The following is a 26886-nucleotide window of genomic DNA, read 5'->3' as shown; positions in this document are numbered from 1 at the left end:
CACCTCTCCTTTCTGTCCCATCCCTGAGCTCCTGGAAAGCAGCACTGCTCTATGCACTTTGTGCTGCTGCAACAAACACAAAATATTCAGAATTATGAAGAGTAAGAATTTGGTTTTTATAGATAGCTCTTCAGATGAGAAAAGACTGTATTTAAGAGCCAGGATCTGGAGAGGAGATGTTGCTACATCATTCCATGGCAGACAATGGGTGGAGATCATCTGTGACGGGGGAAAAGGGACCAAATTTGTCTTTTTTTTTTTTAATCAGGAGCCTAATCCTGCAATAACACTAATTCGTTCCTGAGGGAAGAACCCCCATTAGCTGCTCACTGCATTGAGGTTTCTCCTCTTTGCACTGACACTGAATTGGATCTGTTCAAATACAGAATTACACGCCATCCATCACATTCAAATTATACCAGTTTCATTCTGGTGACACCAAAGGCCCTAATTTGTTTGCAGAGCAACTCAGAAGTGAAGAAAATATTCATGTGACACAGATAGGAATGAGACTCAAGGAATAACCCATTCTAAAACAAGTCCCTGCTGCCATCCTGGGAAACCAAACACGCTGCTTCCAAAGCTCAGAGGTGGAGTCCGCACGGCACAGACACACGGCATAGAGAGCAGTCACCGGTCGCTAGTTGGTCTTAAGCCCACGAGGTGATGGCCTTTGCCCTTATGCCCTGCTTCTCAGGCACACTGGGGTAGAGGCTGGGCCCCCAGGGCCTCAGGCAACTAAGTCTGCATCCTCTAGAAATACAACCATCCATGGGGATCTATGTGGAGAGATGATCACTGCTGCATTGTCTGTGGTGTCCTAAGATGCTTGACATTGTCTTCCCTTTGGAAACAAATCCCTTAGTCCAACCCACACTACTGGGATCTTTCTTATCACACTATTGGGATCTCTCTTAGAGACTGTGAACCACAGCAGAGATACTCTAAATAGCCTAAGAAGAAAAGAGAACTAAATAGTGCATAGGACGTGGCCTAGTGAGCAGAGAGCATGGCATGTACCTAGAGGGTGATAAAACAAGCCAGTATGGATTGGTCCCGAGCATTATGTAAGAGAAAAAACATGCACCTGTTTTAATGATGCCATAGATGGGCCAAACTAACCTGGAGCAACAGTTATCACAAGGCCTGCCCTTGGGGACATTGACAAAAAGCAGTAAGAAGAGTCAGGGCAGTGCTGTACATGCTGATTGGGCTGCAGGCCATGGGAGAACAAGTCTGTGGAAAAATTCATTGAGCTGTTCAGTGAAGGTTGTGAGTTCCACTGTTTATACTGCTTCAAAAAATAAAAATAGAAGAAATAACATAAAATCTATGTTATACCTTCAACCAAACCACCAACAGCAACAAAAACAAATTTTTTTTCTATTAGTGTCCTGGTATAAAAGGAATAATAAAGATTGACCTTTGAGATAGTACAAAACTGTCAATTGGCAAGCTATCTGCAAGAAATTCATAGTGAAGGGCAGTGGTGGCGCAGCCCTTTAATTCCAGCACTCAGGAGGCAGAGGCAGGTGGATTTCTGTGAGTTCAAGGCCAGCCTGGTCTACAAAGTGAGTTCAGGACAGCTAAGGCTACACAGAGAAACCCTGCCTGGAAAAACAAAAACAAAATCAAAACACACAAACAAAAAAGAAAAGAAAAGAAAGAAATACATAGTGAAGAAAATAGGAAACTGTAGATAAATATATAAATTAATGATAAAATAAGGATGACAACATTGTCTGCTGATGTTTAAGATTGCACTATGAGCGCGGGAGATGGCTGAGCAGTTACACACTCTGGCTGCTTTTGCAGACAATCTGAGTTTGGTTCCCAGCATCCACTAAGGTTGCTCACAACTGCCTGGAACGCCAAGTGCAGCGGATGTGACACACACGTGCATAAGCTCACACACACAGAGTCACAAACACATAGAATCGTATCTCTAAATAATGTGCGTGTACATATGGTGATACTTGTGTGTGTGCATGTGAACATGTATGGACGATGCCGATCATTTTGATCAAATAGCTGCAGTTGAAGATAAAGACACAGAAGCCTTTTGAGTGCGTTCGCTAGTTCCCTGAGCAGAGGAAAATGTGTAGAGAAGATGACCCATGATGAGCTGGGTCTGATTCCACACGCCTGGCAGGAAGGATGCTGCACAGGAGCAGCCAGAAAGGATGCTGGAGAGCAGAGCTGGAGAGAAGAGCAGGAGGGTGGCCTCTAAACCCCCGGGAGCCAGGCCGGCAGAGGGCAGTGGAGTCCTTTGAGCAGCTGGAGCAGAAGAGACCAGCCACACACCTGGATGTGACTGTCTTCTATGCCTTCTACTTGGACTTTGATTTTGATATATCATTGCTTCTCAACTTTTTTTCAATTACTACCGCTTATCGCAGAGAAAACTTTTATATAAACATACAGGACTTTATACGAGTGAGAGCATATTTCATGTTTTATAACAGTAGTATATTAAGGACATACTACTTTAATAGGATCTTTAACTATTTCAATAACTATCACATAACATATGCATTATAATGTATTTATTTAATCAATATCATATTTTCAGTTTTCCCAGTGTTGTCTTTTATAAAGGCCATTATGATCATTGACTATACACTTCTTTTTCAATTCTTCTCTCACACAACACATCCCCAGCAGACTTTCCCCTCCCTTCTCTCCTCCCATCCCACCTCTTCCTCCCTCTCTCCCAGATCCACTCCTCCTCCCTTTCTCTTGAGAAACAAGCAGGCCTCCCAGGGGTATCAACCAAACACAGCTGTCCTAGTTAGACTTTCTATTCCTACACTGAAACATCTTGACCAGCCCAGGCATGGCTCCACCCACAATGGGCTGGGCCCTCCTCCATCAGTAACTGATTAAGAAAATGCCCAACAGCTGGATTTCATGAAGGCAGTTTCTCAACTCGGGTCCCTCCCTCCCAGATACCTCTAATTTCTGTGTTGACACAAGACTAGCCACCACGAATGACCCCTTTGCCAACTCGACACACAAACACATCACTAGTAAGCCATAAGCTTTGTCTCTTACTCATCCCCAAGTTCTCACATTAAAAACATAAGTAACAGTAAGTCCTGCAGTCTTTACACATTCAAGCACATTAAAATTTGAGTCTTTCTCTAAAATATCCAATCTCTCTAAAAACCCAAAATTTCTTTAAGAGTTCACAGTCTTGGCCGGGCGTGGTGGCGCACGCCTGTAATCCCAGCACTCGGGAGGCAGAGGCAGGCGGATCGCTGTGAGTTCAAGGTCAGCCTGGTCTACAAAGCGAGTCCAGGACAGCCAAGGCTACACAGACAAACCCTGTCTCGAAAAACCAAAAAAAAAAAAAAAAAAAAAAAAAAGAGTTCACAGTCTTTCAGCTGGGAGCTACTGTAAAAAATCACAATTCAATTAAATGCCTTCTTTCAAGAGGAAAGAGCCAAGGTACATTCACAGTCTGAACAAAGCAAAAACAAACTCTAAAAGTGTAAATAACTCAAAGTCCAATATCTGGGATTCACTCACAGTTTTGTGGGCTCCTCCAAGGGGCTCGGGTGGCGTCTCCGGCTTCCACCCTCTGCAGGGCACACAGTCTGTCTTCTAGGCTGGTGGCTCCACTCAGCTGCTGCTGCTGGTCTTGGTGGTCTTCTCGTGGCACTGGCACCTCCAAAACGCTGGGGTTTCCTGCTGCAACTGGGCTGCACTTTCACTAACAGCCTCTCATAGGCTCTCTTCACGGTGCCAAGCCTCAGCTTCTCTGCATGGCCCCTTCAGTCCTGGGCCTTCAGCTGCCATGCACCTCCACCGGTGGCCTCTCCTGGCCTCTCACACAGCCAGGCCTCAGCTGCTCTCCGTGACCCCTCCATGCCTTCAAAACCAGACCCACCTGGGTGATCCTTACACATTACCAAGTCCGGCTGCCAGCACAAGGTACAATGGTGGCTGCCTCTGGAACACAGTTTCTCAGTGCTCTCAGGAAACATGCCCCAGAGGATTTCACCTCAGTGATGCTGGTCTCAGTCACCTCTAATTTCCTCGCTCCAGCTGATCAGCATCCATTGTCCTAATAATGCCAAGGTTTTGCTTCCCTGGTGCTGCCTCTTGTTAATCAAGGCTCACTCTCCAGCCCCAGCTGACCTGAATGAAAGCTTCTTAATTCAAAAGCCAACAATCCTTGTTTGCACACTGCCACCAGTCTGCCTAGCAACCTATTACGTCATGTCTTTAAGCTTTCCCTCTAAAACCTCAGAAGCCAGGGCTGCATTTTCTGCACTGCTCTCAATGTTCTTATCTTCCAAGCTCCTACAGAGCACGCCACTGAGCTCTCCTAGCTGAAGTTCCAAGTCCTTCCACAATCCTCCCCCAGAACCCGGTCAGGTCTGCCGCAGCACCAATACCCCACCATGTTGGTAACAACTTGTCTTAAAGTTCCTATGGCTGCAACAGAACACCGTGAGTAAAAGCCAAGTTGAGGAGACAACGGTTTGTTTCTCTTACACTCCACAGGGCTGCTTTTCACTGAAGGAAGTCATGACTGGAACTCAAACAGCACAGGAACCTGGAGGCAAGAGCTGATGCACAGGCCATGGATGGGTGCTGCTTCCCAGTCAAGCCACTTAGCACACTTAATGGGAAGATATCTGTGTAGTACATTTTGTGTTAGTGGCTTCCCCTCTGGGAGATTAAGTCAAAAGAAGAAAACAACTGTTTAGTCAAAATCTTGTTTTGTTTAGTAAAACTTATATTTTACTTGGGAGGATGCCAGGACTGATGAATGGCATCATTGGTCAAAAGCTATGGACATGAGACCACAGTGCCCCCTGGTGGTGATAGCTAGTTAGGGAGGCAATTCTGCAGAAGTTACTGAGAAAGGCAAAACCTATTTTGGTCCAGATTTCAGTCTCCACCCATCTAAGATGGGAGGTTTTAAAATAGCGCATTTTTTCTCTTTTGATCTCCTGGATCAAAGTGCACCATTAAAGAGAAATGGAGAAAGCCTCGGGCCTCTGTCACATTCTGTAGTTGGGTTCTGTCAGGGAAGACGTCACTAGACAAATGTGTTCATTAAAACAGCATTTGTTGTAGGAAGCCACGCACAATAAACTCAAGAAGCAAGGCAAGATGCCTTTACCTACTAGAAACTGGGGCCACTTGAAGTCATGTACTAGCCATCACATGATCTGTGAGTGACAAAGAGGCCAGAGGAGAGTATTCATGTTTAAAAAGAAAACCATCAACTCAGTGCACAGCTGGAGCTTGAAATTAACACCGAGATCAAATGGAAGTGTGCTTGCAGAGGTTGAACGCCTTGTGAAAACCATACACTGTGGCTCATCCTCACTCTGAGCGACAAGCAACCACTGGGAGAATCCTGCACACACAAATACACATGAGCACACTCACAGAGCCACACACAGGGACACACATGAGCACACCCACAGAGCCACCACACACATGAATACACATAAGCACACTCACAGAGCCACAAACACACATGAGCACACCCACAGAGCCACACACAGGGACACACACGAGCACACCCACAGAGCCACACACACAAACACACATGAGCACACCCACAGAGCCACACACATGGATACACGAGAGCACACCCACAGAGCCACACACAGGGACACACATGAGCACACCCACAGAGCCACACACATGAGTACACATGAGCACACCCACAGAGCCACACACATGGACACACATGAGCACACACACAGAGCCACACACAGGGATACACATGAGCACACCCACAGAGCCACACACATGGACACACATGAGCACACCCACAGAGCCACACACACAAACACACATGAGCACACCCACAGAGCCACACACACAAACACACATGAGCACACCCACAGAGCCACACACACAAACACACATGAGCACACCCACAGAGCCACACACATGAGTACACATGAGCACACCCACAGAGCCACACACAGGGATACACATGAGCACACCGACGGAGCCACACACAGGGACACATTCCCATTGCAGTAGTGAGGACGCAATGAGATGTCACATTCAGTTGAGAAAAGTTAATGGAGCAGACACTTAAAGCTTCCACCTCTGCGTGTGAGGTGCCTAGAAGAGGCCACTCCATCTTCACAGAGGGGAGGAAACTGAGCAAACTGAGAAGTCACCAACTCTATTTCAACCCATAGAAGAGAGGAGGTCACAGAGCAAGAGCTGTAAGATGACAGACATGGCTGTCAGACTCACGGGATAACAACAGCAGCAGCAAGTGCTCAGAGCAATCACTTGCTGGGTTGGCAAAAGCAAGCAAGTGAGCTCCTGGGAAGCAGCCCACTCGTGTTCTGCACGGCTGACAAATGGGTGTATCCCGGGTTTTGGCAAGCTCTGGGGATTTTGCTTGCTGTTGCTGTACTGCCTTTCCATGCTTGTCCTCTGTGCCTGACATAATGCATCTGAGAACGAGTGGACGCACACTGCCTAATATTATTCCGCCATAGGTGCTATGCTCTGTTGGGCAGATTTCCTACAGGTGATTTTATAATTCCTGATACTGGTTCCCGAAATGATTTGAGTAACTTTAAACCCTCCTGCAGTATAGCAAAAACTGCTAGGAGTGGTGTGAACCTCCATGGGTCAAGCACACACATGTGTATGGAAGTGCACACTTGTGTGAGTTACACACTTGTGTGTGGCTCTGTGGGTGTGCCATAGGGAAACATATATACCCAGTGTGTCTTTCACTATGTACCCTGGCTGGCCTGGAACTCACTAAGTAAACCAAATGGATCTCAAACCGACAGAAATTTGCCTGTCTCCACTGCCCCTGCCCTCCCCTTGCCCCTGTGAGACCCAAATGGCCGACCGGCTTATTTATCTTTCAGTGTGTGTATGGTGTGCGCGAATATGTGTAGAGGCTCAAGGCTCATGTAGGGAACCTTCCTCAACTGCACTTACATCTTATTCTTTGCAGCAGGGGCTCTCAGTGAACCCAAAAGCCCACAGGTACAGCTAGTCTCACTAGCCAACTTGCCAAACCCCATGTCTCTACAGATGGGCGGTCATGTCTCCTCGGTGTTCATGTGGGATCTGGCGATCTGAATTTTGGTCCTCTTGCTTGTTTGGCAAATTTAGCGACCTTAAAGCCTCTCCCCAACATCCTTTCTTTCTTTCTTTCTTTCTTTCTTTCTTTCTTTCTTTCTTTTTTAATTCCTTGCTTCTGGTTCAAGAATGGACATACAGGGTTACCTCTCGGAAAATAGACAGGAGACAGAAGAGCTCAAATAGTCACAGGAAACAAATGAAAGTGGGACTTTGCACGAAAGTGACATTCTGGTAGAAAGAATTACATAGGAAAAGAACGAGAGTGGAAGCACTCCAGGACAAAGAGTGGCCTGCTTGAGGAGCAAATAAAACCCAGAACGAAAGGAGCACATCTGACAGACTCCCAGGGAACCCCGAGATAGGTTTGGTTGAAAGTACCCAGACAGGGATTTGACTTAAAATGAAAAAGAATTTGCTGCCACTTAGGTGCGATTCAAATGCTGTAACGGCGATTCCTGAGGCTGCACCTGTGCCAGCCAGGCCCACGAAGTGGCCACTGCCAATGTTGCTGGCAAACAGAGAGGCGCCCATCTGCAAGGCAAGGGAGCAGACCAAAGCTGGGTTCAGAAGCCTGAAACAAGAGCGCTGGGAAACAGGGAGGTGTCGAGATGTTTCAGTCGCTGCTTCTGGGAGCAAAAGCAGCAAACAATCATGCGTGGGCAAGCGCCAGCCGGTTACCAGCTCTTCTGTGGCCTGTGAGCCAAGAACACTTCCTATACTGTGAATAGTTTAATAAAAAAAAAAATTTTTTTTAATCTGAAGAGTGAGATGCATAAATTTGGGACTACATGGAATTTAAAATTCAGGGTCCCATGCTCTTGTCCAGGAACCACAGCCATCAGTTTCATATGCGACAGCATACCGACTACAGGTGCTTTGTGCTGGGGGTCGGGGGGCGTTGTGTGTGTGCATAATGGACTCCAACATCTAAAGCGCCAGATACTTAACAATTAGGCCTTTAACAGAAAGACCTGCTGAGCCCTCTTTCGGGAAACTTGACTGTACACTCCCCTGTGTTGTGAATGTTGCCTTGGCTGTCCTGGACTTGCTTTTCAGACCAGGCTGGCCTCAAACTCACAGAGATCTGCCTGTCTCTGCCTCTGCCTCCAAAGTTCTGGGATGAAAGGTGTGTGCCGCTAGTCTGTACTCATATCTACAATAAAATACCTTCCCCTCGACCTTACCTTTGAGCAACCAGGTTCTTACTTCATACAGGAGGAAATTGGGAAACCTGACTGTAGTGGTTTGAATAGGAAAGGCCCCCATAGACGTACAGACGTGAACGCTTGGTTACAGGGAGGTGGCACTGTTTCAAAGGATTAGGAGGCGTGGCTTTGTTGGGAGAATGAGTCACTAAGGGGTGAGCCTTGAGATTTCAAAGGCCCACGCCAGGCCCAGCCTTCCAATCATATGGATGTCTAACTCTCATCTACATCTCCATCAACATGTCTGCCTGCATGCTGCCATCCTGCCTTCCACAGCGGCAATGGATTAAACCTCTGAAAATGTAAGCAAGCCCACATTGAATACTTTCCTTTATAAGAGTTGCTGTGGTCACAGTGTCTCTTCATGGCAAAAGAACACTGACTGAGACACTGACCTACCATGGTATGGCACTGACGGTAGGACAGTCAACCCAACAGTGTTCACATTGTCCTGGCAGGGTCCAGGCGGGGTCCTAGCAGTGGACAAGCATGGGGCCGTGCTTAGCACACTGGTTAACATTAGCACAATCCAGGTGGCGTCATTCATGCTCCCTTCATGTTTTTTAGAGGAAACCTTAAGGTCACTGTAATACCCCAATACAGTACAATACCTGTAACCTGACCAAGAATCAGGTAACTTCTGGAATTCTGAGAGTTGTGGGTTTTTTTTTAAGCCTCGTGGGAAAGTATGGTGGCTCATGAATTTTGTCCATAAAAGTACCTGCAACACTTGAGGACAGTCAGCTAGAAAATTATAGGAACGGTCCTGGCCAAATCCATCTTTTGGTCAATATTTAACATCTAATAAAGATTGCTCTAAAGTTGGCTCAAAATGGGGCAATTGCCTTTTCTCTGGTCACTCTCAGAGTTAACATTTGGAAGCCCCAGTGAGATTGCTTGCAACATGGGTCTCAGGGCCACTATGCTTGGAAATCACAGGGAGTGTTCCTGACTATCTCTTGGTCAGTATTTAATATTCAACAAAGCTTGTTCCAAATTTGTCTCAAAATGGTATAATTGGTCTTTCTTTGTCAAATCTCAGAATTAACATCACCTGTATGATCTGGTATTTCTGTCTTCCATGAGAAGCTGTTTTATTAAACATTTTAAATCCCTTAGAAGTGTGAGGGCCAACATATATTAAGTGGGTTTGATTTTAAATGAAGTTTGTTTGTTTTCAGTTATTATTTGAGGCTTAACCTTGAAAAAATACATGGACCACTAAAGAAAGCTTGTTTCTGTATAATGAATGGTAGCTGTAATTAGCATGACTATGAACAGTTCTGAGCACATTAAAGGATTTGATCGTTTATAGGTAACTGGCCATTAACTTGCATATTTATTTTGAACAGCTTACAAGAAATTAGTAGCTTTATGATTTTATAATTTTATCCCTGTTAAATGTGAACCTTGAAAAGTTTAGATTGAAGATTTAATTGAAGATCCTTTAGCATTAAACTAAAACGTTAAGTCATAAACGCAATTCCTAGAAAGAGTGGGAACTTGACTTTCCTGGTCCTTTCATAGTGACCGTTATAGAATATTGAGGTGTCTTGTATGACTCAGTTTATCCAGTGCCTGAAGCTTAACAATGTTAACAAAGACAAAGAGACTAGACGTACATCTTCTAGTCAGTTATTGTTGTTGTTGTTTTTAATTCACATATTTTAAGTTTGGGAGTTCTCTATCTTCATGTACACCAGGAGAGAGCATCAGATCACAGATGGCTATGATCTACCATGTGGTTGCTGGGAATTGGACTCAGGACCTCTGGAAGAGCAATCAAGTACTCTTAACCACTGAGCCATCTCTCCAGCCCCAAGTCAGTTATTGTTAGCCTGAGTGGACCTTAGGAATTTATAAACTTTATCAAACATATGCTGTTCCTTACCTAAGATCTTTCTAGAAGCCTAGTGTTGAACACAGTTAGCGAAGACACACATGCTTAGATAGACATACATCAACTAGGTCAGCATTTGTTAATCTGAGTAGAACTTTATAACCTAAGGAATTTATAGGCCTGGTTTATCAAACGTGTCTCATTAATCAAACATATGCTGTTTCTTCTCTAATATATCCTAGAAGCCTGGTGTTGAATACAGTTAGTAAACCCATAAGAGGTTAGCCATACATCTCTAAGTCTGCTTTTGTTAATCTGAGTAGGATCTTTATAAGTTTAGGAATTTATCAACCTTATTTATCAAACACATTGTATTAATCAAACATATGTCATTCCTTATAAAGTTTTTTACTCTCAGAACAAAAATAATCATACAAAAATCCATCCTAATCCAAAATATCTTGGAGACCTATTGCTGCCTCTTTAGTATAAAAAGGAGACACAATGATAAGCAGAGAGTATGAAGCCTTATGAATGCTGCCCCAGTTGGTTTTCACCACTTGGTCATCCTAATCAAGGTGGTAGTGAAATTACATGCCATGTATTCTCTTCTAACCGTAGTAAAGATGGCTGCCAGGCCACATAGTTGCTTCCATCCTGATGAGGTCATCATCCCAATAAGGTCATCAGCCAAGACGTAGGCAATTCACATGGTTGCTATTTTAAAACATATATTTTCCAGCTGGGCATGGTGGTGAACTTCTTTAACCTCAGCACTTGGGAGGCAGAGGCAAAGGCACGTGCCTCATCTACAAAATGAATCCAGGACAGCTAGGCCTCTGTTACACAGAGAAACCCTGTCTCAAAAAACAAAACAAAACATAACAAGACACATTTTCCTAAATAAAAGTTGAACATGAGTCATATACAAAGTATTCTGTAGCAGATCTATTTTTCTAAACAAGTTAAATCACATATATAATATACTGCAGAAATTTAAGATTACCTATATATAGATTTTTTATAACTATCAATCTATTGTTATAAGTTTTAAGCAAACTTTTTATATGAATTTTGCAAATTTTTAACCAGACTCAGTGAATTTACAAACCGGGGATAAAGAAATTACACAATCATTTTAAGAGACTTTTTTTTTTTGAGAGCAGAGAGCAAATAAAGCATAGACATAGAAGTTTTCAAACATAGAAAATAGCAAAAAGCTTAGAGATAAGAGACTTTGGGGATCATTCGCTGGTGTGGAGGCAGAGTCTGTTATAGTCTGTGAGAATTAGAATCCTAAGTGTCATTTTTGGCCATTGATTGAGCTACACTAAGGCCAAGCCGTTTGCAGTAAGACAGTAAGGCTTTAATAAAATCTCTCAGTCCAAGGAGGAAAGGAGATTAGAGGAGGAGGAGGAAAATGGTTGCAAAATGAGTAAGTCAGTCAGAGAGAGGATTCCAATAAGCTCCTGGGTGGAGCACAGAGACAGCAGGGACATGGGGGGGAGGGGCGGAGACAAGGAGAAGTGCTCTGGTGACAAGAAATTCAATCTGGGGTGTCCCCAAGCAGATTGAGAGACTTGTCAGAGAAATGTCCCAGGACAGAAATCCCTTTCCATGTGGTGGGGCTCAGGAGGGCTAGAGGAGTGTCCTAGCCCAGTGGTGTGGCTTTTGTAGTAAGAGTAAGAGCAAGAGTAGGAGTAGGAGTAGGAGTAGGAGTAGGAGTAAGAGTAGAAGTAAGAGTAAGAGCAAGAGTAGGAGTAGGAGTAGGAGTAGGAGTGAGAGTAAGAGTAAGAGTAAGAGTAGGAGTAAGAGTAAGAGTAACAGTAAGAGAGTAAGAGTAAGAGTAAGAGTAGGAGTAAGAGTAAGAGTAGGAGTAGGAGTAGGAGTAGGAGTGAGAGTAAGAGTAAGAGTAGGAGTAAGAGTAAGAGTAGGAGTAGGAGCAAGAGCAGGAGTAGGAGTAAGAGTAAGAGTAAGAGTAAGAGTAGGAGTAAGAGTAAGAGTAGGAGTAGGAGCAAGAGCAGGAGTAGGAGTAAGAGTAAGAGTAAGAGTAAGAGTAGGAGTAAAAGTAAGAGTAAGAGTAAGAGTAGGAGTAGGAGTAAGAGTAAGAGTAAGAGTAGGAGTAGGAGTAGGAGTAGGAGTAAGAGTAGGAGTAGGAGCAAGAGCAGGAGTAGGAGTAAGAGTAAGAGTAAGAGTAAGAGTAAGAGTAGGAGTAAGAGTAAGAGTAGGAGTAGGAGCAAGAGCAGGAGTAGGAGTAAGAGTAAGAGTAAGAGAGTAAGAGAGTAAGAGTAAGAGTAGGAGTAAGAGTAAGAGTAAGAGTAAGAGTAGGAGTAAGAGTAAGAGTAAGAGTAAGAGTAAGAGAGTAAGAGTAAGAGTAGGAGTAGGAGTAAGAGTAAGAGTAAGAGTAGGAGTAGGAGTAAGAGTAGGAGTAAGAGTAAGAGTAAGAGTAGGAGTAGGAGTAGGAGTAAGAGTAAGAGTAGGAGTAGGAGTAGGAGTAAGAGTAGGAGTAAGAGTAAGAGTAAGAGTAGGAGTAAGAGTAAGAGTAGGAGTAGGAGCAAGAGCAAGAGTAGGAGTAAGAGTAAGAGTAAGAGTAAGAGAGTAAGAGTAAGAGTAAGAGTAGGAGTAAGAGTAAGAGTAAGAGTAAGAGTAAGAGAGTAAGAGTAGGAGTAAGAGTAAGAGTAAGAGAGTAAGAGTAAGAGTAAGAGTAGGAGTAGGAGTAAGAGTAGGAGTAAGAGTAAGAGTAAGAGTAAGAGTAGGAGTAGGAGTAAGAGTAGGAGTAAGAGTAAGAGTAAGAGAGTAAGAGTAGGAGTAAGAGTAAGAGTAAGAGAGTAAGAGTAAGAGTAAGAGTAGGAGCAAGAGCAAGAGTAGGAGTAAGAGTAAGAGTAAGAGTAAGAGAGTAAGAGTAAGAGTAAGAGTAGGAGTAAGAGTAAGAGTAAGAGTAAGAGTAAGAGAGTAAGAGTAGGAGTAAGAGTAAGAGTAAGAGTAAGAGAGTAAGAGTAAGAGTAAGAGTAGGAGTAGGAGTAAGAGTAGGAGTAAGAGTAAGAGTAAGAGTAAGAGTAGGAGTAGGAGTAAGAGTAGGAGTAAGAGTAAGAGTAAGAGAGTAAGAGTAGGAGTAAGAGTAAGAGTAAGAGAGTAAGAGTAAGAGTAAGAGTAGGAGCAAGAGCAAGAGTAGGAGTAAGAGTAAGAGTAAGAGAGTAAGAGTAAGAGTAAGAGTAGGAGCAAGAGCAAGAGTAGGAGTAAGAGTAAGAGTAAGAGTAAGAGAGTAAGAGTAAGAGTAAGAGTAGGAGTAAGAGTAAGAGTAAGAGTAAGAGTAAGAGAGTAAGAGTAGGAGTAAGAGTAAGAGTAAGAGAGTAAGAGTAAGAGTAAGAGTAGGAGTAGGAGTAAGAGTAGGAGTAAGAGTAGGAGTAAGAGTAAGAGTAAGAGTAAGAGTAAGAGTAGGAGTAAGAGTAGGAGTAAGAGTAAGAGTAAGAGTAGGAGTAGGAGTAGGAGTAAGAGTAAGAGTAAGAGTAAGAGTAAGAGTAAGAGTAGGAGTAAGAGTAAGAGTAAGAGTAGGCTCCTGCGAGCTAAAAAGAAAGTAGAAGAGGAGAGAGGAGCATCTGTCCCTGGGCTGTTTTGGGGAGATCTTTAATGACTGCTTTTATTTCTTTAGGGTTATAGGATTATTTAATTGGTTTACCTGATCTTGATTTAACTTTGGTAAGTGGGACCTATCAAGAAAATTGTCCATTTCATTTCGATTTGGCAATGTTGTGGAGTTCGGGCTTCTTTTGGATTTCCTCAGTATCTGTTGTTATGTCCCCCTTTTCATTTCTGATTTTGTTGATTTAGACACTGTCTCTCTGCATTTTACTTACTTTGGCTATGGGCTTGTCTATCTTGATTTTCTCAAAGAACCATCTCTTGGTTTCATTGATTCTTTGTGTTGTTCTCTTTGTTTCTACTCATTAATTTCATTCCTGAGTTTGGTTATTTCCTGCAGTCTACTCCTTTTGGGTGGTTTGCTTCTTTTTTTTCTAGAGTGTGAGCTATAAAGTTGCTAGTATGAGCTCTCTCCAATTTCTTTATAAAGGCACTTAGTGTTATGAACATTCCTCTTAGCACTGTTTTCATTGTGTCCCATAAGTTTGGGTATGTTGTGCCTTCATTTTCATTGGATTTTTGGAAGTCTTTAATTTTTTTTATGTCTTCCCTGACCCAATTGTTACTGAGTATGGAACCCTTCAGTTTCCATGAATGTGTACACTTTTGGTTATTTCTGATATTGCTTTAATCAATAGTGATCTGATAAAATCCAATGTGTTAATTAAATTTTCTTGTATTGGTTGAGGCTTGTTTTCTGTCCAACTATATGCCTGATTTTAGAGAAGGTTCCATGTGATGCTGAGAAGAAGATATATTCTTTTGTGTTTGAGTGAAAAGTTCTGTAGATATCTATTAGGTCCATTTGATTCATGATATCTGTTAATTTCATTATTTCTCTAGGTTCTGTCTTGATGATCTGTCCATTGGTGAGAGTGGGATGTTAAAGTCCCCCACTATTAACATGAGAATCAATGTGTGAATTAAGCTTTAATAATGTTTCTTTTACAAATGTAGATGCCCTTGTGTTTGGGGCATAGATGTTCAGAATTGAAATATCCTCTTGGTAGATATTTTGTTTGATGAGAATGAAGTATTCTTCCATGTCTTTTTAGTTTGTTTGAAAGTCTGTTTTTACCAGATATTAGATTGTCTACTTCAGCTTGCTTCTTGGGTCTGTTTGCTTGAAAAACTTTTTTTAGGCCTTTATTCTGAGGTAAAGTCTATCTTTGTTGCTGAGATGTGTTTCTTGTATGCAGCAGAATGTTGGGTCCTGTTTATGCATCCCTTCTGCTATCCCCTGTCTTTTTATTGGAGAGTTGAGTCCATTGATATTGAGAGATATTAAGGACCAATATGATTGTTAGTTCCTTTTATTTTGATGTTGGTGGTGATAGTGTGTTTGTGTGCTGGTCTTCTTTTAGATGTTCTGTAGTGAGGTTATCAATATCCTGTGTTTTCTTGGGTGTAGTTAACCTACTTTGGTTAGAGTTCTTCTAATATTTTCTTCAGGGGTAGATTTGTACAGATATTGCTTCAATTTGGGTTTGTCATGGAATATCATGTTTTATTCATCTATAGTAATTGAAAGTTTTGCTGGGTATAATAATTGGAGCTGACATCTGTGGTTTCTTAGGGTCCCAGGCCCTTCTGCCCTTTAGAGTCTCTGTTGAGAAGTCAGATTTGATTCTTATAGGTCTGCCTGTATATACTACTTGACCTTTTTACCTTGCAGCTTTTAATAGTTTTCTTTGTTCTGTACATTTAGTGTTTTGATTACAATGTGGCAGGAAGAATTTCTTTTCTGGTCTAATCTATTTGGTGTTCTGTAAGCTTCTTGTATGTTTAAAGGCATCTCTTTCTTTAGGTTGGGGAAATTGTCTTCTATGATTTTGTTGAAAATATTTTCTGGTCCTTGGAGCTGGGAATTGTAGGCTTGGATCTTTTTAAAACCTACTTTATTTGGGGTTCTTTAATGCCTTTTCTCTCCTTCCAACTCACCTACCCTAGATAGGAGAGGAAAGAGGTTGTTAATGGGGACAGGAGAAGAAGACCTTTTTAGACTCAGTTCCTTGGGCCGATTCTACTTTTAGACCATCAGGATTCCATCAGACCTATTAAACAGCAAACCAGCAATTCAGCAAAATTGACTCCAACTGCAGCAGCCAGAACCAGAACCTCAAAGCATTCTTTGAGTGTTTCTCCCTAGAAACATTTCAAAGCAAAGCAATGAACAGGGGGAAAATGGCAAGTAATGAAAAAGCCAAAATAACAAGGCTCTGGTTTTGGACTCATAAATATCAACTCTCAGAGTCCATAGCAGGATGTTTATCAGTTGGCAAGGACTATTCCTCCAATAAGAGGCAGTTCCTCTTCTAGGGGACAAAAATCACATACCCTCAAACAAGTCTGTTTCAAATCCCACACTAGGATAAAAAAATGTTTACATCTACTACATGGAATCTTCTCTTTCTTTTATTCCTATTAGTCTTGGGTTTTGTCTTTTCATCATGTCTTTGACTTATTGGATGTTTTTTGTTTGTTTGTTCTAAAATATTTGTTCATTCTATTTACAGTATTCTGCTTGCATGTATGCCTGCAGACCAGAAGAGGGAACCAGATCTCATTACAGTTGGCTGTAAGCCAACCTGTGGTTGCTGGGAATTGAACTCAGGACCACTGGAAGAGCAGCCACTCCGAGCCATCTCTCCAGCCATTCTTGGATGTTTTGTGAAAGGAGATTTTTTTAATTTAATACCTTTTTTGACAGACATATTGATTTCTTCAATTGTATCTTCTATGCCTGAGCATCTCTCCTCTATCTCTTGTATTCTATTGATTATGTTTACCTTTATAGTTTCTATTCTTTTCCTTAAGTTTTCCACCTCCAGGATTTCCTCAGTTGGTGTTTGCTTTATTCATTCTTTTTCCATTTTCAGATTTTGAGCCATTTTATTCATTCTCTTCACCTGTATTGATTGTATTTTTCTGTATTTCTTTAAGTGATTTATTCATTTCCTCCTTAAAGTACTCTTTGTTTGATATTTTCCTGTATTTCTTTGAGTGATTTGTTTCCTCTTTAAAGGTCTCCATTATATTCATAAGCATAGATTTGAGGTCATTTCCCTGTGATTCAGCTGTGTTAGGATATTCAGGGCTTGCTGTATTGTGTTAGTTGGGTTCTAATGGTGCCATATGGCCCTGATTTTTTGTTGATTGCTGTTCTTCCATTGGCCTTTGGCCATCTGGTTGTGCCTGGCATTGGCTGGTTGTTCTTGGAGCCCACTGGGATTCTCAGGTATTGGGGGCATAGGGTGCCCTGGTTTGTGGACTAGGGGCTGAATCTCTGAGACTAGCCTATATCTCTTCTCTCCTGGTTGCACTCTGGTTGGACCAATAGGCAGAGGATTGGAATCTGGTGTCTAACCTGTGTGATCCTGAGGTCTGGTGGTCTGGCAGGTCTCAAGATGGCTATAGAGCCATGAACTGTAGGTTGGATCTGCAAATCTCTGTAATCTGGAGCCATCCTCAGGTTGGTGGGAATAGCCAGGAGGTCTGAGGGTGGTACCCTATGTCTGGCACCTGAGATTTCCCTCCTGTCTCCAGGGAAACATGAATGAACAGCTGGCCTTTCAGAGTTAGCAGCATGGCCACTTGCTCGCTCACTGTCTGAGATCCTGGTACTTAGACTCCATGCATGCTGGGTGCTGTCATTTTGGACAGAGAACCTGCATGTTTCCAATATCCATCAGGTCTCTACAGGGCGATGGGTAGAACCATGGACCAAAGGCTGTGACTCTGGTATCCAGGAGCTCTCCTCAGGGAGGCAGAAGGAGTCTGGTGTCCAGAGGCTGGAGATGAGTGTCCTTGGAACTCTGAGTCATTCTGGGTAGGTAGAAGGCGCTGAGTGACCATAGCCTGGGACCATGTATCCCTTCTAGAATGTGTATATATATATATATATATATATATATATATATATATTTGTTTTTCTTTCTCTATCAACTGTGACTGATGGTTTTTCTGGTTTTGGCAACCTGGATTGGCATCTGTAGTCCTTTAAAGCCTGGAGAGGATCTGTCTACACCCTTCTGGTTTTCAGAATTGGCACTGAAACATAACATGTTATTCTGATGGGTCTTCTTTGTTGGATAAGTGTTTTGTCCTTTGGCTACTATTTCCTACTCTGCGTCCCAGCCCAGTGTTGTTGCTGTGGTGGTGCCTGAGTCCAAGCCAAGTGTGATGGTCCTGTGGTCCTTGGTTTATCTGTTCTGCAGGTTGTAAAAGAGTCATGAGGTAGTCGAATTGGGCTAGAAGAAAAGAAAAATTGGGTAGCAAGGAAGAGCTAGCAGGACCCTAAGTTTGCACCAAAAGACTGAGCCTCAAAAAGATGGAGTTTGGGTAGAAGGGGGTATCCTATGGGTAGGGCACAACAGCAGTAAGGGCAAGTCTAGAAAGACCATAGTGGAGGACATGAGGGAGGATACAATTCCCATACTTGAGTCCCAGCTTGGTTTGTCAGCTCTGGGTCCCTGGCAGAGACAGGTTCTATGGCGTCATAAAAAAATAAAGATGGGATAGAAGAAAAGCCAGAAAGAGGTTACCAGAAAAAGCTTGGATGACCCTGAGTCAGCACCCCATTAATGTATTTATGGGGAAAAACCATCCATAATCTCTCTCTCTCTCTCTCTCTCTCTCTCTCTCTCTCTCTCTCTCTCTCTCTCGTTTCAAATTAAGTGTGCTATAGTATTACTAAATATATTTCAGTCAGGTAGAAATTCATAGGCATGAAAGGATGAAAAAATGTTCTCTCTCTCTCTGTCTCTCTCAAAGAGAAATATCAAGGCCTAGTACACACCAATTTCATGGTAATCTCAGAGACTTTCTTTACCAGAACACAATATAAATAATTCAGTGTATTTTTCATTGTTAGAATTAAGTACTAAAACCTGTGTAATTAAGGATGACCATGAGTTTTTGTACAAAGGCACATATGTGGAAATTTGGAAGTGTTGATTTGTGAACAAGAACTACCCAGTATCAGATTGTGTGAATATAAAGAGCTGCACAACCTCCCAGGTGGGGGAGGGGTTGTATATCTGAGTGTAGGGGATGGTCTGGTGTATTTTGATGCCAAGTACAGCTTGCTGTCTCTGTGACCTGCCTTTTGATTAATAAAAAGCCATCCCACCTGGGCAGGGCAAAGGAGATAGGTGGGGCTAGGAGAGAGAGGAACCCTGGGAAGAAGAAGAAGAAAAAGAAGAAGAAGAAGAAGAAGAAGAAGAAGAAGAAGAAGAAGAAGAAAGACTGCCATGAAGAGGAAGGAGAAAGACCCGAGGAGAGGAAGGTTGCGATGGGTTAGATGGAAGAGAAGCACATGGCTGGTGTGTGGATAGAGAATCTGGCCCAGGTGAAGAACATTAGCAAGTATTTGGGATTATAGATGGGAGGTAGGTTGATAAAAGTTATTAGAAGCAGGTAGCATGGGATTGGGGCAGGTATCATATACCTGCTCCACTATGGGAAGTAGCTTAGAGGACTAATGTCTGCCCTACTAGAGGTTAACTAAGGCTAATTTAAGATAAAACAAGTGTCAGTGTCTTAATTGATAATGCTAATAAGACAGATAATTTAAAAACAATGTATGAGGGTAGAGATTCAATTAAAGACACTCAAGATTTTTAGTTCAACATTATCATATCCATAATTATTTCCCTCAGGGTGGTATATATACAAGGCAAATGTACAAATGCATTACAAATATTTTAAAGTATGGATGTGATGCGTAAGGAAGCTGCTCCTCAGAAACAATTGAGGAAGAGAAATTGTATTAAATCAGGTGCATAGAAGGCAAGTTTGTGTATGTTGCCTCATAACACTAATTCATTGCTATTTTACGTACTATCTAACAAATACTGTCTGAAGTACTGTTCTATTGCTGTGGAAAGGCACCATGACCAAGGCAACTCGTATGAAAGAAAGCATTAACTGGGGGCTTGCTTACAGTTTTAGAGGGTTAGTGCATGATCTTACGGCATGTGGACAGGCACGGTGCTGGAGCAGTAGCTGAGAGCTTTACATCCTGATCAGCAGGCAGTAGGCAAAGAATGAGATATGAGGCCTGGCATGGGCTTCTGAAACCTCAAAGCCCAACCCCAGCGACACATTTTCTCCAACATGCCCACACCTCGTAATCCTTCTAATCCTTTTCAGACGCTCCCTGGTAAATAAGCTCTCAAATGTGTCAGCCAATGGGGCCCGTCTCATTCAAACCACCACAAATATTGGCTGTCCAAGTTCTTATAAGTTGTAAACTTCTGAAGTAGGGAGATCAAAGGCCATCAACATTCAGATACAAAAAGAATTCCTGGGATTGTGAATAAATTAGAGAGATTGTACATAAAACGAGTCCAGTGTATCTGAAATTTACTAGATGAGAAGATGGTGAGTATTTTCACCACAAACATACAATGACCCCATGGAATGATGGATGTATTAATCAGACTCATCATGGGAATCATTTCAAAGTGTGCCCATATTTCAAATTATCATGTTGTATACCTTAAATATATACAATTTCTATTTCAAGTTATAGCTAAACAGGGGGAAAAAAATTTTTACCTAATTGACACAAACGCATGCTAAAATCAAGAATTTTGTATAGTGATCTAATCGTGTAACATTTCTAATTGCTTATCTTCCTTTGTCACAGAGCAAACTTTTATAAAAGGAAACTCAGTACAATTCTGTGCTTCATTCAGGGCTCAGGCAAAATAGGCATGGACAAAGACAGCCACAGCCAGCAGGAGGACGGCATTGACGTTCACCACGTTTCTCCACAGGGGCTTCTCAGATGTGTCTGAGAACTTTTCCCTCAGGGCTTCCTTCTCTTCTTTGCTCAGCTTGGGCCCTGTATCCTGCAAACCACAGAATAAGCTGCACGCCCTCTTGAGACATCCGTGGGATTGCTCAGCAGCATCTGGAACAGGAAAAAGCATCAATAAACCATCACCTCAGACAGGAAATAGAAATCACTGTTGGTGCTGTGCAAATGCTGTGAGCAATGTCGCAACCACTTACAAGTACGATGGGAGTGTAGGGGGACAACACGGTTAAATTGATTACATAATGTAGAAAAATCGTGCGTGGTACGTTTCCATTAAGCAAAGTTTTTTTTTTTTATATAGCAAACATTAGAATAGTGGCATTAACATGTCACAATAAGGCGGTTTTTGGTTTTGTTTTTTGATATTTCAATAATATGACATGTTTATTTAAGATAAAATTGCAAGCATTTTTGCACACCCGGCAATAATTATGCTTTGAATTCTTTATTTTTTAGAAACATTTTCATGGAAACAGAATTACATCACTCTCCTTCCTCCTTTTCCTCCCTCCAGCCCCAGCTGACCTCCCTGGATCCCCTCCTATCCCCTCCCCAATTCTCAAGCTGATAGCAGACGGACTTACGGCCACCAACAGGACGCAGTCGTGCTCAGCACTGTAAACCTGGCTAGGCTCCTGGTGATGGCAACGTCATCAGACCTCAGAGAGGAACCTACCATCACCACTTCACTAGACCAAGGCCATGCCATACTGTGTCCTAAGTCTTATCTTTACGATCACAGATAACCATGGCAACCACCCCTCATCAGAGAGGCTTCTCTTTATAGCAAATGGAGACCATCACAGAAAAGCCACAACCAGACACATCACAGGCTCAACCCCAGGGGATCCATCTACATCGCAGCCCCTGCCTCTGTGGCTCAGGGAGCATCATGGGAGAGAGGGGAAGGGGTTATGGGAGCCGGAGGAGGCTTCTGTGAAACACTCTTTCCTAGAAATGACTTCATAAACAAGACTGGAAAATGGCAGTATCAGTGGACATGTGGGCATGGGAGTGGGAGGTTTTTGAGGGTTCCTGGCCCCCTAGATAAAGAAATATTGGCAGCTCCTGATGCTGGGAGAAGGAGGATTAGCTCCTCCCAGGGATGACCTACTCACTAGTCATCCCTGAAGCCACATACACACAAATAACAAAAACAGATTCGGGAAGCTTTGTGTGTGCCTGTGCGCACATGCGTGTGTGCACATGCATAGACATGTATACATGTAACAATAATAAGCACAGGGATTTTTAATAACAGATGAAGAGACAATCAACAGCCTCATGTAAACATGCTAGTGAGACAAAGAAACCATGAGAAGAAAGACAGACGGCTCAGAAAACTCACTCAGCAAAGAAATATTTAAAGTGTTTCAAAATGCCAGCCCTCATCTATCATTGATAAATGTGTATGGCTTTATAAGGCTTGTGTTGGAAATTCTGTGTGGAAGCAGGAGCTATTATACTTTGTTGCAAAGAAACTTAACTCCCAGTCATGGGGATTTGGAGAATACAGCAAAATTATATAGGCACTCGCCTTTCACCCTGAAAGTGAGTCTTCTTCAAGTCTTCAAGTGGTATAATGGGTCACATACAAAATGTTTTGTGAAATGATCTTAATTGGAGGATTGGAAAAATGGAAACATACTTCTATACACAAACCTATGGAGTATTATAATAAAAGTAACGCAAAACAGAAATAAATGGTCATGAAATGAATACAAAGCCAATCTCTGAAATGCAAGAAAAGTATTTAAAGTGGTGGTGGAAAGCACATGAGCTTTGGTGTCTAAAAAAGGCTGAAATCAGGAGCTGAAAATAAATTTTCAACCCAACAGCTACGTTAGAACTATGTTAGAAACTACGTCAAATAAAAGAAATCTAAACACGACAAGTGGAAGCATGAGCAGAGGAGGGAAGGTCGTGAAAGACGAGGGATATCAATGAGGAGAGCCAAGCCTGAACGTGAGCTCACTGCTAAGACAGAGTAGCTTGGTCTTTCCCAGGACTTAGCAGCAATCTGCCTGCCTGGAGTAGAAGGCTAAGTAGGGAGAACAGTGAGGAATAAGAGTGGACAGCAGATTGTGTCCAACACTCAGGCATGATCAATCAAGACTGATTTGTTGAGTACAATATGTAATTAGAGATGGGGCAGTCTGTAATTAATTGCTGTTTTGGCAGCTGGCACTCAGTTTCATGAGCAGATGATGGATGGATGGACAGACAGACTGGAGATGAGTAACTGAATCTCATCCTCAATGATCCGTATCCCTGGCTATAGAAAATGTATATTTGAAATTTTTAGTTTTAGCCGGGCACAGTGGCACATGCCTGTGATGCCAGCACTCAGGGAGAATGAGGCAGGCGGATCTCTGTGAGTTCTATTCCAGACTGGTCTACAAAGTGCGTTCAGGGCAGTCACAGCTACACAGAGAAACCCTGTCTCAAAAAACAAACAAACAAACAAACCAAATTTTTCATTGTTATCGATAGATATATAGATATAGATAGAGAGATAAATACATTTAACTCTCAGAAGCTGAATTTAGTGGGTTTGAAAAACAAACATAACCCATAAAAGGCCACATAGCTAGACCCCTCACAGCGTTCTTACACTCTATACCTTCTCTAGGCGCACTATTGACTTCTCCTTGAGTTTCCTCCTCTGCATCTAGGTCAATCCGTTCTTCTGTGTTGTTCCAGAGACTCCAGCACAGGCGGTATAGCTAACCAGAGACAACACACGCTTTCATTAGTGATGGGGAGACATTTACAATGATCCCATGAGACCTTGTTTAATGTATGGTTTTAAAAACAACTCTTCCAGGTCAATTTAGGCTAAAAGGAAAGGACTCCTACAAACTTATTCACCAGAACACAGCAGCCATTTTGTTACTCCTCAAGTATTCATTCCCAACTCCAAGTAGGAGTCTGGGTTTGTGACCACAGGAAAGGCGGCCATGCAGCCATCCTACACCGGCCCTCAGCTGCACACACTCTCCTATCAAGCACTTGCTAGTGCTGCATCCTGATTACTTCCATTTGGTCCTATAGTTACTTTTATTCTTTAAAATGGTTTATTGATTGGGCACAGAGGTTCACGTCCTTAATCCCAGCGATTGGAAGGCAGAGGCAGATGGGTTTCTGTGAGTTTGAAGACATTGCATGGTCTATATAGTGAATTTCAGGACACCCAGGGCTATACATAGAGAGAGAGACAAAAGCAAATATTTTATCTCAGTCGGCTTCTGGATCCGTCATGGTTACACAGTAGTTCTGCTTGATTTGCACCTTTCTTAAGTCACCTGCACACTTCCACCAACTGTTATTATAAACTAAATTTGTCATTATTTTGATTGCTATCATTTCAGATTTTAATGCTTGATCTGCTTGCTGATTAATACCAGCACAAGGGAGAGAAGCAGGAACATTCTGTGAACTTAATGTTAGTCTAGTCATCAGAGTGTGCCCCAAGCTTGCAAGAAACACTGTATCAAATTTTAAAAATTTAAACTTAAAGTGGATAACATATATTGTATGATTTTTGGACACAAATGCAAGCCACAAGATTAGACATAATGAATAAATTCTAGCTTTAGGTCATTCTAGTAAAATTGTCTTGAATACCAATGGACTTTTATATTTATAATGATAATGTTGTCAAACTTATACAAATTGGTTCTACTTCTACCAGTTTGTGAGAATTTAACTTTCTTGTCTGTTCTTGACACTAACGCTAGATGCTTTTGGGTCATCTCTAGGATTCTTTGACGATACAATACGAACACTTAAAATAACATTTCTTATATTAAATGCACTTGTTCACTTGTTTTGTCAAACTTTTCTTCTTCAGAGTCCTTGAATTCTAGCCCTGCCCTGCATTAGCTTCCTCCTAGTCTTCCCCAAACTGTTGCCCGGCGTGCTTCATTACTGCTTTGGTTTGTGAGTTGGCAACAGTTTTCATGGATATCTGTGAGATAGCTCTCGATTCTAATCAGTCTACTTCAGAAGTTGAAAACTCGCAATATATTTGAGCCAAATGATGATCTCATCCATCCTTGAGACCATTTCTTTAATAATTAGCACTAAGTTATAATTATTCCTACTATCACATAACTTTTATGTTTACATTTTCCTTTGATAAGTATGTGCTTTCTTGCATGCGTTTGTTCAATTCCCATTATCAAGTGTAAGTACTTAGTAATGAATTCTGATAATATGTCATTAATAAATTTTTTTGTTTTGGTTTCTTTTTGCTGCCACGTGCTCCAAATTCCCAAACTAGACATCTTGTACTTGCTGCTCCTCAAGTCTATATGCAAATGGGCATCACATTAAAGTTCATGAATGAGAAACCCAAATACAGGGAAGTATTAGCACATGCTAGTAATAAACTGAAACAATGTTACTAAATTATTAGTATCTACTTAAAGAATTTGTGTCCTTTGTTTTAAAGTTAAGTCTATTGTATTTTTAAAAATATTTTATAGGGTTATATACTATTCTAATTTTTTTTACTGATTCAACCATGTTGTTCATATTTAAATATAAATTAGTTCTTCTTTGTGTCTATTTATGCTCTTATTGACAGAAATCTAGATTGTACTTTTTGTTTGTTTGTTTTCGAGACAGGGTCTCTCTGTGTAGCCTTGGCTGTCCTAGACTCACTTTGTAGACCAGGCTGGCCTCGAACTCACAGTGATCCGCCTGCCTCTGCCCCCCAAGTGCTGGGATTAAAGGCATGCGCCACCACCACCAGGCCTTATTTTTTCCTTAGAAACATTTGCAGAGAAAATACTTATATTTTTCACATTTGTGCATATATTTCTACTTAAGCTACTAAAGGTAGAATTATTAACTTATAAGAGTAAAAAATGGCAAATACAAATTACCCTCTTACAAATCATAAAATTCACTATTCACCAACAATTGTGGAATGTGAGAATTTTCACACTCTCTTACCAACATGAAACATTATTTCTGGGGTTTTGTTTTTAGGGCAATTTTAATAACAAAAATGCATCATACGTTCCATCTTCTCATCCCTGTTGCTGTGTGCACTTTATCTCTGTTCAGGTTTTGGGTGTTGTTTGCTTTGCCCTAAGTTGGTGCAGCCCATGTGACTCTTTGGCTCTCTGGTGTTTTGTGGTCTCTTATGCAGCACCAAGCACTGTCACTCTGGTGTCCTGAGGCAGCGGCGCAGAGTTACTCCCCAGCCGAGTCAGGAGGATTTTGAATTCCCAGCTCATTTCCTAATCTCACTCTCCCTCATCGTCTGGTGTTCTGCATACGCTAGGTAGGAAGCTGTTGCTTAGCTGGACTCTCGCTCTCGTGTGACAGTGGCCACACCGCCTCAGCCTCTGCAGTAGCCAACAGTGGTAGGAAGAAATGATGTGTTCAGACGAGCGCGGAGTCATCGCTCATTACTCACGTGAACATCAGGGATTGGCTTCGTTAGGAAGGAGATTCCCAGGATTATGAATATGGACATGAAAAACAGGATGATGGCAAAATGCAAATAGTGCACTCCGCAGATGATCTTGGGACAGTTACTGGGAGCCAAGCAGGTGCCTGTCCCATAGGTAAACTCAGCGATCATCCGAATCAGGCCTACCACAAGTCCGATCATTAGCCCCCAGAATGCGCCCTGAAAATAAGTAAGTGGGTAAATAAATAAATAAAACTTAAAAAGCGAAACCAATGCTTAGAAAACATGAGATCTTCAAAGTCAGAACAATTACGATCCTGCCTGCTCCATCAAGAAAAAGTAAGTGGCAAACCAGAAAGATAGATATTCAAAACAAAGAAAGTTACCGATATGTGCTTATTAGTGGAGTATTGCTATTCTTGTTTCTCAGATACCAGAGCACCTTAAAACCGTGTGTGTGTGTGTGTGTGTGTGTGTGTGTGTGTGTGTGTGTGTGTGTGTCTATGTGTGTGCGTGCTCATCTGTGTATGCACCACATGCATGAAGTACCTGCAGAGGCCAGAAGAGGGAGCTAGATTTCCTGATGCTGGAGTTACAGGTGGTTAAAGAGCTCCCAAGTGTGGGTGCTGGAAACCAACCTGGGTCCTCTGCAGGAGCAGCAGGTGCTCTTAACTTCTGAGCATTTCTCCGGGTCTCCATTGTGCATTTCTTTCCATTTTGTTCTATTCGTTATTGACAAATGCTCTTTGTGTACACTTACAGGGACAGCTGGCTTATATTATGATATGCATATTGTGGAAATGATTGAAATGACTTAATTTCCATAATTTTTCCAAATAATTTCCATCATTTT

The 26886-nt window shown here is 42.1% G+C and overlaps 1 protein-coding gene across 1 annotated transcript in view; it reads right to left on the bottom strand.

Moving 5' to 3' along the window:
* Positions 1-19419: 19419 nt before the first annotated feature.
* LOC311581111 (solute carrier family 5 member 4B-like) overlaps positions 19420-26886 on the bottom strand; it is a 49269-nt gene continuing 41802 nt past the window's right edge. Inside the window, exons 13-15 of the mRNA XM_084753134.1 lie at positions 26037-26252; positions 23229-23331; positions 19420-20698 (exon numbers count right to left, since the gene is read on the bottom strand). Coding sequence (XP_084609260.1) covers positions 20484-20698; positions 23229-23331; positions 26037-26252 — 534 coding nt within the window. The 3' untranslated portion in view covers positions 19420-20483. The remainder of the gene's footprint in view (positions 20699-23228; positions 23332-26036; positions 26253-26886) is intronic.

Source organism: Acomys minous (assembly GCF_964271855.1).
Source record: "Acomys minous genome assembly, chromosome: 13".
NCBI lineage: Eukaryota > Metazoa > Chordata > Mammalia > Rodentia > Muridae > Acomys > Acomys minous.
Note: the sequence above shows the minus strand (reverse complement) of the source record. Positions and strands in the feature narration are given on the sequence as shown.